Source organism: Nilaparvata lugens, chromosome 11 (genome assembly GCF_014356525.2).
Source record: "Nilaparvata lugens isolate BPH chromosome 11, ASM1435652v1, whole genome shotgun sequence".
NCBI lineage: Eukaryota > Metazoa > Arthropoda > Insecta > Hemiptera > Delphacidae > Nilaparvata > Nilaparvata lugens.
In genome coordinates, this window is record NC_052514.1 from 18,881,450 (window position 1) to 18,894,949 (window position 13,500).

General features: G+C 34.3%; 1 protein-coding gene across 7 annotated transcripts in view; it reads left to right on the plus strand.

Annotated features, from left to right (window-relative positions):
* The window catches only part of LOC111064110 (PPE family protein PPE2), a 143,145-nt gene extending 131,591 nt beyond the window's left edge, over window positions 1-11,554 (plus strand). For all 7 annotated transcript variants that reach the window (XM_039437764.1, XM_039437762.1, XM_039437768.1 and 4 more), the window contains 2 exons: window positions 4,176-4,267; window positions 6,148-11,554. In XM_039437764.1, coding sequence (XP_039293698.1) covers window positions 4,176-4,267; window positions 6,148-6,154 — 99 coding nt within the window. In that variant the 3' untranslated portion in view covers window positions 6,155-11,554. The remainder of the gene's footprint in view (window positions 1-4,175; window positions 4,268-6,147) is intronic.
* The last annotated feature ends 1,946 nt before the right edge of the window (window positions 11,555-13,500 follow it).

The window sequence follows — 13,500 nt, forward strand, 5'->3', positions numbered from 1 at the left end:
TACAAATTTCAGTTAATTACTCAGAGCACTCTGTTGATTACATTAGACAAACACGCTGTTTTCACTCAAGCTCTAGTTAGTCTTGCTCGTGGTTATGACAGCAAGTATCAACAATATTTGAAACATGAAAACTCATAATTCACAATAATTAAAATTTTCAGTAGATTAGTTACTGCCATGGCAAGCCTCCTATGATACCGGTCCCAAGAGGACAATAACTTCTATATTTTCCGTATTTCAGCTTTAAAAGTAAGTAGAAACAGATTTGAAACTTGAAGTTTCTGATCTACTTATGATTTACAAAGAATGTTTGAGGCTACTAGGAAATGAAGAATTGAATTGAATTGGAAGATATATTGTTTATGATAGGATGATGGTTCAGCAAATTTGAATTTCATGATCTACTTGCTATTTACAAATAATATAATGCTCATCATAGAATAACGATTTTCTACGAAAAATAACAATTTATCGAAGATTCATCGAATAATTTTCCACAATCAGTTTATCACCAGAATAAACAGAACACTTTCGATTTTTATGAATGTTTCAAAGCTACATAAAATATTCAGGTTTGATTGGAAAATCCGGTCACAACCCTCTGTGAGAAGACCTTTGCCAAGAATCTTTCACCACTTTTGTCTCTTTTCCACTGTCTCATAGATATTCTTTTTTCAACTCTTCCTCTTCTCCTATCCCACTCTCTTTTCTCTCTCAACCTGTTCGTCTCTCTTGCTCGTTATGGCCTGATGCGCAAGACACCTCCTCATGAATAATCCAACAGGTAGGAGTGAGATGAAGGCCTGAGATGAGGAGGATATCGATTCATGGCGTCTAATTCATGGCAAGTTATGGTTTCCGGCCGGGAAGCATCTTCTCGAATTTCAGGCCATCGCATCAACTTGTCAATCGATGTTCAGCTAGGCAACCCTTGCAAATAGAGTTCAATCCTCAGATAGCTCAACATTCAGAGCTCAATCAACTCTCTAGTGACAACATTGTATAGATTTTTATATAACTTAATCGTGAATCTACACTATAGCTATATCCAATAGAGATATTATGCCAAGTAGAATTCAAATTATCCAGGAACTTGGAAGTATTATGTGATACAGTATTGATCATATTGAATTAAGTCGACTATTCGAAATGACTTTTCCGAATTTAGATTATTTTTCCGTTACTCCTGTGCTTTGAAATGTGAATAGTTCTCCGAAGAGTGGAACTGAAATAACATAAGTTTGGATTTGGAGATAGGGAGATAGTACAGTGGAGGACTTAAGAGAAGATCCCTTGGTAGATTTACTCCTTTCACAGACAGCATGAAGACGCTAACATGCTTAGGAATAATAGTAGATTATCCAGCTATTCGAGTTAATTAGTCAGCTTTCCGTAATTTTATATACAGAAGTCAGATATACGCAGTTCGCTTCCATCTCCTCTGCCCGCCGCCGCACCGAACAACTATAGTGAGGTCCACGTTATAATGGCAGTGGAGAAAGATAGAAGAACAACGTTGCCGATCCTCTGTCTTGTCAATGCCTTCTATAGACGGTAGCTGATACAGGTTTGTTGATGTAATATCAACTGTTCATGCTCGTTTAAAATAATCAAATATATTTTTTTTAAGCAAAAAATTATATTTTTCATTAATTTCATAATGAATTTTCATAATTAAGATGAAATATTTTGTTAATTTATTATCAATTCTTCATTGTCAAAAGTCGATATGGCATCAGAGCAAAGCGAGAAAGAGATAGCGCTATCCGCTTGTTGAATGATAGACAAGGATAGCAATATCATTGCTAGATAAACACTGCCATTATAACGTGGACCTCACTAAAGTGATCTCAGTCATTGAGGAAAGAACACAGTGACTGAGGAATAGACCATCATCTATTGAAAATAGCTAAGACTATTGACTATTAAGAAAGAGATGGGTACCGGAACAGGTTAATTAATAAATCTAATCCCTGAAGTAAAGATGATGATGAATATCGTCACAGTAACAAAATTATTCCTTTTTTTTCTGTGTCTCAGTCCACTGCTGTATTGAGCATGAGCCAGTTATGTCTTCTGTTGAATAAAGTAATAATTGGGCAAGATTGTAGAGGAAAATCAACAAGCACTTGTTATTACAAGTTGATTAAAGAATCAATGAATTTGTTAAAATATTTACAATTTTCGACATGTTGAACTACCAAACCCAAATCAATAAATGAATGCTATTAGCTCGAGACGCATTTTATTGTTTCAAATCAATGTACTGTTTTGGAATGTTTAATGATTCCCATCGATTCAATACATTCAATTAGGGGGTTATTCTTAGAATTTATTGTTCCACCTCAGCTCATGATTGAAATGAGAGTCATTGCAAAATTGGATGAAATTAATCTTCTGCATTAATGAGCTCGATGGGAGTAGAAGTATGTACTATGTATACGGGTTTAGAAAGTATCTTTCCCATCATTTGTGAAATCATTTTTCATAAAACATGATATAGAAATGTGAATATATCTAATGGGAACGTAATAAGTAGCACTACTCCCAAATAATATTAATTAAAAATGATTATTTCTGCTTTCTGAATACAGCAGTTCCACTACAACGAACAATTAAGAATGATGGATCACTTAAACTAATTGATACAGCCCATCGCTAACATCAGGAAAATCGATTCTTATAATGATTGATTTCAGCCTACCCACCTATTTTCACCAGTATCGGAGCAAATCAATCACTCTCGCTGATTGGCAAATTGTTCAATACTTCCATTTACAAATTAATGTGATATCGTTCAATTCATTTTGATTGATGCTGGTACATTTTCCAATCAGTGATATTAAAGAAGTATCATCATTATTAATCGATGAGCTCTGAAAATTTTCTCCATTGAAAACATGAACAGTTTTCATTCAATTGGAACGCACGGTGTAGGTTACTTCAAGTTTGTGAAAATCGTTTCACCTTGTTTGAAAGGCTAATATTGTTTGAGAATATTAAATGATTACTGTTATTTTGTTTTCAAAGTTTTTTTTGGGGTTAAAAAATTCTTGTGAGTCTCTATTCTGTCTGTTGTGGAATACGTAAGCTATGGTCTCTTTTCAGCGTAAAACCATTAACAATGATTGGGAAAGATTCCTGCATTTTCTTATTGCAATTTGGACGTTAACAGGCCTAAGTTGACCGAGGGTGGGAGGTGACTACAATTTTCTTCGGTTCAAGGACATACCTGTCCTGAATAATTAATGGAGGTGAGGTGGTGACACTTCACTAATGGAGCGGTAAGAGCCACTTGTGTAACTTTCACTCCACAATAACATTGGCGGTCACTGACTAAGGGTTGCCTCATAGAATGGACGACCAGACCCTTAGCAACGAGTGTTTCATGGAGAATCCTGTACAGAAAGAGAGAATGATGTACAAGAGAGTGAAGGGAAACTGATCAAATAGATACAGGAAAGAGAGAAATAGGGGATGATGTACATGATAGGGAAGAGAAAACCATCAAGAATGTAGAGAAAAGGGAGAACGAGAAAATGGAATAGAAGATAAAGAAGAGGAGAAAGAGGTTGTGATAAATCAAAGTGAGTGTGTGTCCAGGAGCGTTTTTAGGTATGTGAGGTCCGAAGGGATCCCAAATGTGTATTGGTTTTAGAACAATGGCATATAAATTCGTCGATATCACCCGGTTGGGCTGGCCTATTGTCTTCGCTCACGCTTCCCTGAATAAATTAATTCGAACATGGCCGAATGATAATAATGCAAGTGTTACAGATGCCCGAAAATCTATCACTCATTCCTGCAGACGGTACGAGTTGAGAGGCAGTGATGGATTGAACCCAGAGGGATGAAGTAATAAATCATCAGAGTATTGTTTCATTATATGCGGTTAAAAAAAACTATAATTTACATCTGATGATTCAATAGATTAGTAGAAATTCGAGCTTTGCATATCTTGGGGAAAATGGAGTCACAGTTGCCTAGCAAAAATGTAACAAATCTTCATCAAATCATCTTCAAAACCTCAAATTCCGAAATAAATTATGTACAGTATGTACAATATTGTATAATATTATTCCACTCATTTGATGATTTTCCAACGTTTCCACAAATGTTTTAACAGTAACAAGATTTACATCAATGTTATTAATATCCGTAATTGTGTTTTTCAGTGGTATGGAGTCGGGAGTATGCTGTCAGCTTTAACACTGGCAGTTTGCTGGGTAATTGGAGAAGAACTAGGAGCAGAAGGAAACGGAGCACTGTGAGTAAAAATAGAAAAAATGTCATGAAAAATAAATCAACTCTTTCCCAAGGATTTAATTATTTTCAAATACTCAATCGAGACTAAATCCAATTGTGCTATTTTATTAGCAAATCTAATACAATTTCACGGGACAAGAGACTAGCGGGGCTACAGTTGTAGACACCCTACTATGATGACTACAGTAGTCTAGAAGCTAGAAGGTTGAATTTTGATCTATATCTCCCTTCATCTGTTGTAATCTAATAATATTTCCACTGCCTAGATGCCACTGTCACGGCTCTGCTCTTAAAAGATCATTACGGATTCCAGTCAAATACCAATGCATCACTATAATAACTGACTCGTTCGATACTTTCCACTTACCTCCAGTGAAGAATCCTAAATATCCCACATCATTTATCAACCGTTGTTCCAATGCATTTTTGAGCCAACATTCCTGAATTTGAGTATTGTCTATCAATTCATAACATTTTTTCAAGTTTTCACAAAATCGTAAGATGAAAATATATCCCCCTATTATCTATTATAAAGTGCTTCGCTTGAATAAAGTCACGGCCTTTTCGCCACCATTCTCTTGAATCTACCCCTGGAAATAAATTGTTGTAGTAACCCAAGATTTGTTCTGTTCAATTTGTGATGCAAAAAAAGAAATTCTCGTACCTGCTGCATTTACCCTAGAGAGGTGTCTGTTTATTCCTTTACATTATTGATGAGCGCTCATGATATCGTGCAGTCCTGCATGAAACCTTTCAAGATTTTCTAAAAACCTTCATTCCAATATTAGCAAGCTATTTTTCAAGTTTTTTTCCAAGAACTATGCTCGGGAGAGCTTCTTTTAGAATAACTTATTCCTCAGCATTCACTCCTTCGGTACTCAGTTATGCAGTCCTCGTGACTTAAGTACTGAGTGCTCTCAATTCCAGTGACGTCATCTTCATTCTGTTATGTATCTCTTAATCACTGGCAAGGCCAAGGAACTCCTACTACTGGAACTGAGGAACTGAGTGGAGGACAAGATTATGTTCAAAACCTAGGTTCTAGGTTGTCATCGATTGTTACAAACTTTCATTTTTTTACTTTAGTAGCACACTTTCTTTCGTGGATCAATCACTATCTTAAATCAATCGATTGATTAGATTCAGGCTGGGGGTATCTTCTCTATTAGTATTTCGGTTTCTAGTGATTCAGTGATTATGTTATAGAATTTCGAAATCCCTTTATCCTGTATTTTATAGAATTCCTCATTATACTGTACATAGTTATCTGATATTAATTGAAATGATAGGATTAAATTAACAGATTAGTTGATTTTTAACTATAGATTATATTGATAATTAACCTCCATAGAACATGAAATTATTGGATAAACGATTCAATGACTATCATAAATAGATTTATCATTATTTCTCAAACAGGAATTTACATCGAATGTATTTCCAATCTATGCATCATATCGTGAATTGGAAAATGGGAAATTCTTCGATAATAACATAATAATGGAAAGATGGAATACTAGATGAGAAATAAATTGAACATTTTTATGTTCTACATTTTACAAAACTCAATTCAATATCATTTTTCCCTCTTAATCTATCGAAAAAAGTCACGTATAAGCTCTATCAATAGATATATCCCCAAAGAACATATTATTGTCTTTTGAGAATGATATCTTGTTAAGAAATAAGTAATCTTTTGAAAATGATATCTTGTTAAGAAATAAGTTGTCTTTTGAAAATGATATATCATGCTACTGCTCCTTAGCATGTCGTCAACTGTACATTTACTTTGTTCCACACACCACAGTGTATCGGATCCATGTTTTTTGTTGCTTTCCTCAGATATAAGATCCTAAATCCTTGTTCTGTGTTGTGTTTCAGATGTTGACCGATATACGCAACGATGACAAAGGCACATTGCTGTCAGAGGTGTCTTGTGAGGAGGATTGACTGTTATAAGAAGTATTGTATCGACATAAACTTGCTGCTAGATTCCATGGTTACTAATGCGATGACAGGAATTGATTCAATATTAAAATAAAAATTAAATATAATAACATTTATAGTATCAAATTTTTAAAAAACTTCTCAAGTTGATAACTATGATCTGTTTCATGTTCATGCGAATTGAACAGCAGATAGATTAACTTATGATTCCGATGACTCTTGGATACCACGGAAACTGAATGGAAGTTGCCTTCTTATCCAATGCAGAAGATTCTATAGGAAATTTCATTTATCTATAGGGAAATGAAAAATATTTCATGGGAAGGAATCTTCAAGTCCCAACACAAGACTTATGTCTGAAAGTGGTCATTATAGTGTTAAAACGTGATGAAACAGTTATATATATATATATATATATATATATATATATATATATATATATATAGCAGTTCGTAATCGATGAAAACATTCAAGAATAGAAGTAATCTATCGAACTTCGTAGGTTGAGAAAATAAATTTATCTTGTAAGCTCATCAGTGAGCCAGTGAACCTCAACTGAGAATATTCAAAAGCATAGGTTAAATTATGCGATTATGCTTGAGAAACCTCAATACTCAAACTTAAATCTCCTAAATTTCGCTTGGAAATTGCAAATGAACATGAAAATGAAAGGTGATTGAGCATTCAATTTTCATGTTAGACTGAAATTTGAAGAGAATATTAATTTCTATTAAGAGACTGGGATAAATCCTACTTTTCCACAAATGTTATTGCAAAACCTCAACGTGTAATGTAATTTCAAGATTGAGTACCAGGATTATATCAGTTTGATACTCTGAATAATATTCAAGTAATAAACAAGCAATAAACTTGTTCCGATCATTTTCTTCGAGCCTCATCTTCTAACTCAACGGCATGAGCTTGCCTACTATGCGTTGAATCCTGTATCACATAACAAGTCTCTGGAAGTTGTAGTGAAGCATGCCAGATATTCACCAACTTAATTGTTCACGTGTAACATGGTGTGAAACAGTGTATCAAACTTCATGACTACAAAATAATGGTGCCTACATGCAGATGAGTTTCGTACTTTACGATCGTGTATATCCTCTAACAAGTTTAATACAAAGGCGAATCCCAATAAAACTTGAATTTGGAGCAATTTCGAGTTCTGTTTATAACGCTTGTGAATATGACTTAATTTTCGTGGTCAATTCTATTCGAAACGCCTATAAAATGAAGGAAGGGATTATGTAATGGAGATGGTTTGACGCCATATTTATCATATTGGATTTCTTTCCAATGTTTGAAGAGTTTTAACGATTTCATTAAGCTCCTCTCTTCAAAGTAATCGTACTTAGGATCGAAACGTAAAAAAACCACCTCCTTATATATTTTCGTCCAAAATCAGTTGCAGTTCATCTCATTCATTCTTGATGAAATTTATTTACTTTATTTAAATCAAATAGAGAATCATTTACCTTATCGAAAAAAGCGAACAGTCACATTGAAAATAGCCTGAAAAACTGACACACTCTTTTCTAATTACGACTATAATATCTTAGAAGATTCCACGATAAGTGTCTATGATAAGTGCTGTCTATGATCTGCTGACGTTTTAGTGTTGTGCTTGACAGATAAGAACGGCAAGCAATATAATGGGGAGTTATGGCAAAGGTCTGCCTTTCTGATGCATTCAGCCATCTGATGCAGCGTTTCTATGAACGAGAGAGAGATTTGACAAATACTTCCAAGTGTTTGGCAGCAAAGAATAGCCGGTCACCCTACCCAATTCCTGACTCTCCTGAGCTCTCACCTTTCTGTTTTTTTCTACATTCAAGCCTTCACTTCTACCTTCACTTTTTACCTTCACGTTTCTTCTCGCTTGTTTCCCCCACTTATTCGTTTGCTTCATCTCTCAATTCTTGAAATTCTTCTCTTCTTGCTTGATTAACACAGCTAGTTCAACATCACCCCTCAATATTTCTCCTTTTCATTCTCTTCCTCAACTTCTTATTCTTTTTCTCCCAATCCTCTTACTTTCTCTTCTCCTACTATACCACCTTGTTCATCTTCTTATCCATTTAACCACTTCCACCTATTCCACCTCTTACATTTCCTCCCTCACATACATCTCCTCATTAACAATCACCTCCCAATAAAGAATGGCTGCTTATTACGTCTATTCATTCTCCTTCCTTCTCTTTTTCCGTTTATTTATCATGCTCACTCTCTCTATATCACTGGTTTGCCCTTCCTCCATATTCTTCTTTTCCAGGTTCGGCATTGACTTCATGCCATATTTCCTCCATTTTCCTTCTTTTTAATCCTATCAAACATTCATCACCAACATTCTTCCAATGCATATTTCATCTCTTTCTCCACAAACCTTATTCTCCTCTTTGTTTTCCTACTCTAAGTCTCCCCTTCAATTTCTATTATGCCTCACTCCTGCTTGCATCACTTTTCCCTTTTACTTTTCTGCTATTACTTCTCAACTCCTCCCCGTGCTCTCCACAATTCCAACTATATCTTTTTCTTTCCATTTTCCAAATTCCACTCTCTATTATTCTCTCTTCTGTATCTCCAACTTCTCTATCATCCTCTACTCTTTTCGATTCTCCCTCTCATGTGCTTTCTTTTTCTTCTTTCTTTCCCTGTCCGTTTGCCATTGCGATTGGAAATCGACTACCAATTAGGGCAGAGAGCTTGGCTGGGTCCTTTTCTTGGTGTATTGGTCAGTCGGCCCCTGGCTGTGGGGGCCACACGGGAATCGATAGGGGGCCAATTTGACATCCGCCAAATTGCACTAAGGCCTCACTAGTCACTACTCCACTTTGCTTTGCTATCGATTCTCCACGCAGCCATTGACAGTTTTGTACTTGGCTACAGCGCGATTTATGTTCACTCTTCATTTCCAAAGTCATTCTTCTATTCTCACTCCATCAATTACTGATTCTATCAATCTTTCAGCTTAATCAATCAGTGCTTTTATGAATCTTACCACTCTATCCATTGCTGCTCTTACTTTCATGAATTATTTCTGAATTGGTGAGTCGGAGTAAAGATCGCATTAGTAGATATCCCACGGTGAAAATAGTTTATGTTCCAAATCTCAAGCCGATTCCTGTTAACTTGCCTTTTATTACTGTTTTGGCCAGGTGAGAGTGTATAACAATGATACACTATGAGAGATTACCAGTGTCGCATAGCTTCACGAAATGGAACTACTAGGACTATCGGCTTGGCTTAACAATGAAATTTGGAGCATAAACGATATCTGATTATGCTATATTTTTCTATGATTTACCTCGGGTAAGATCATGCTTGCTTTAATCGAATGGAATTTCCACTGATAATACTGAGATTGGATACAATGTTTATAATTGCAAATCAATTATTGTGAAAATGCTTTACTCTGATGAATTTTACCTTGCTGCTCTGCTGGACAGAGGAACCATTGGCTGTCATAGAAGTGTTTACAGCTTCAGGCATTGTCTGACGACAATGTAACTGCAGACGCATCTTCTTCAGAACTAATCATATTCTCTTCCTGTCAAGCAGAGTAGAGGACGTTGTAAGACCATGTCTTACTCTCATTCTCTCAACTCAGCAGAGCAGAATTCGTAGGGAAGCAGGTCTCAACTGGAATCAGACTTTTCAGTTTATATCAAACTATCATAATTTAATCATACTACTTACAGTTTATTTATTATTATTAATATACGGAGCATTATATGTTTCTGGACTGGATGACTAAGGACCATAATTTGTACAATCCAAGTTCAACGCTAAACTGGGTCATATAAAAAACAATCTAGAAGTTTATTGTAGGTCATAGAATAAACAATCTAGATACATAGAAGTTGTCTTTGATTATGTTTACATGTAGCTACGGTCTTTCTTTTGCGAGTATCTCGATAATTCTGAGTTGTGAATTCAATTCAAGACATTTTATCCAGATCAGATAACTTCCCTGAAAGAGTCTGTCGAAATCCACATTCTATACTGTACTACAAGTCCGTTGAACTCATACCAGATCAGTTTGGATGTCAATAGTCTAGCAGCAAGATTTTACTGATACAATACTCATTTACTGGATAATCTACTCATAAGAACAGAGTATATCAACAAAGGGAATTGGAAAAGAAGCAATGTGAGAGTCTATACATGAAAGATTAAAATTACTTTTTTATAAGTTTCTTCAACAATTGTTCAAGGAAGCTTTTGTATTTCTGTTTCTCCTTGATATTCATGAGAGCATTTCCTCTAAAAAATATCATGGTGAATTGTCTTTCAAATCGTGAAATTGCTACCTATGTATTTCATCTACTCATATGAAATTGATTATAAGTGTCCATCGCCTATGGCAGATACGAGCTATGTAAAAGATCACAATAATTTTATATGAATTTAGGCTTCATTTATCATAGTTTGTTTGAATAGACTTATACGCATGCTCTAAAAAATAAATGTTCATGAAAAATATTGTGCAATTGCTGAATGTTGAAAAGATGTTTGAATATGTAACAGCTACGTTTATTAGCATTATACAATCGTTATTATCATTCATAGAAAATTTATGTGATGTTCATAGATAGTGTTCGATAATTTATCTGCTTCTTGTTGTGATTCTTGGTGTTGGCTTCTTGAAATAAATATGAATTTGAGATGTTTCCTTGGAGGGAGTCTATAGAATTGATCCTAACTTAAATATATAATATTGCTGTCAAGATTGTATTCAGTTGAAACGATTACATGATGATGAAATTATCCATTTTTAAAAACTCAAACTCTATGTCTGAATAATTTGAAACAATAAAACCTCAAATCTGAACTCACTTTTTTGAGATTCTCTGTGAAAGCATTTGAAATTTTCAAAATCAATCATTGAGGACTGTTTCTCATTATCTAGAGCAGAGATTTCTATAATGTGTGTTTGAAGATTGAAAATTAAAAATACCACGTTTGATTGCTTGATCTGGAAATCATTGACAACGCATAAAAAACGTGTAATATGATAATAATATATAACTATCATATTATTGTAATATAAATATATGGATTTTCTACAAAATTATTACGACAAGGAGTGAATTTAGTAAATGGGATCATTATTCACTTAGATTAGGATTTTATGTGACTGATAAGATTTAGAATAAAATGTATGAAAACTGACCGATACAATCTGTTGAGTGTTGGAGTGAAGATAGCTTACAAAGCTTTAACCTGAGGAATAATGTTGTGATGTACAGTAAACTAAGTGATTAGATTATTATATTTTGAGCGAGAAAAGACTAATTGTATTTTGTCTAAATCGAATAAATGATGTATATGATAATGTTGGTGTCTTTCAATTCTGATTTTTTATCCTGTGAATGAATGTGAGTCATGAACAAAAATCATGGATCTTTCTGAAGATGGTTATAAAAAAAATAATATTAAAACATTTTTGAAATGTGTGGGAAGTAGGCTAATCAGAAAAAATATCCATATCGAACAAGGATATTCGAGTTGGTTAACCAGCTTATAGTCGGGGAAAATAGATATGACAAGTTTCTGGCAACCATTGCTTTTAGTTTCGACAATTTTTACCAATTTCCATTAATCAAATGTTGATAATATGTCGTCATAACCAATATATAATCAATAATTGAAAATACATGAACGTGACTTGATTAAAGCTAGTAACTTGACGTCGCACTTTCCTTTCTGTACATCACTATAATAGGTGTATATAACAAACAATATCGGGGCACTGAGCTCTAAAATGATCGTGTTTATATTTCACAGCTGGCTTTATGTCATCTTATGAATTTCGGGGATGCGATATTTTGATTTTTCACATACTCACTCGCTCACTCACTTTTTTATTACCCACAGCTGTTCCAGCCAAAGATGAATTATCCTTTTAATGTCGTTCAGCGAGTTTTTCCAAGGATGAGACCTAGTGCAATCGAAGAATATTCTTATCATAAACCTACTATGTTCCAAATTTCGTGAAAATCTTTAGGTCCGTTTTTGAGATCCGGTAAACATAAATAACCAGATATTAAAATAGCCAGATATTTAAACAATCAAATATATAAATACAGAAATTGCTCGCTTAATATAATAGGATTGAAGTATGGAGAAATATTAGAATACATTATATATAAATACAGAAATTGCTCGCTTAATATAATAGGATTGAAGTATGGAGAAATATTAGAATACAGATGAATGCTGGAATTTCAAGGAAAAGGAATTCATTACACTCACTCATTTATGCAGTATATTTATTATTTCCTTCTAAGTTCTTTCGGTTCCTTCTACCTTCTTTAGTTCGGTGAAAGAGTGATATTAATAATCATCATTCATACATGAGTAATTCGAGTGATACACAATCAATTTTTCACGAAAATCTACTTCATAAAAATATCCTCAAAAAATTATTTGATATGAGGAGCAGAGTATAGAAAAGCCTCACAGTTACAGCTCCCATTAATTTAAAATAAGGTTTTCTCTGAACGCTACATCATAATTTATTGAATCAATATTTGTATATGATTGTTATTAAAACCTAGTCTCAGAGTAACAATAATTCCCACTCCAATAAAGATCTTACACTATCGAAAACTATAAAACCTCAGTTCAATCATTGATGACTCAAGTATCAATAAATGGATTTGTACTTGTATGAGAATTTTTATAATTTTATGTTGAATTCATTGCTCTTCTAAAAGCAACATTCTGTTTGGTCATCAAATATAATTCAATGAAGATATTTGAGGTAGCAAGAATGGAAAAGTTAAGTCAGTGACTCATTTCTAATTTTTTCATGACCTGTTCCAATAATAAAATCCTCTTCAACCTTCCACGACAATGAAAACTGACGAAATTACTTCCGAGCCATTCTACTCCAGGGAATAGAAGAAAGCTCCATGAACTGATGAGAGTAATAAAGGTTTAATGGAAATTTGATCTTTGGAACGGAAATGTCATTTCTTATGCGGGTCTATCAAGCTGATTGAATCAGAGACTAATGATTGGCGAAAAAATAATTTCCTACCGATAAAGCTTTCAATAGACGACGTTGAAGTCTTCAATTACCGATGGTACTGAATTTCAATGCAACGGAAATTGACGGGAAATGCTGAATCCCCATCCACTCACTTCAAAGTCGAATTCTTTTTCCTCAGTTCTGATTTTCATTTGACTCAATTTGCTGATTCGAATGGCGAGATTCGGCAAGAGAAGATGCTATGAATTCAAAATGAGCCACTGCCATGATTGTAAGGAAAGGAA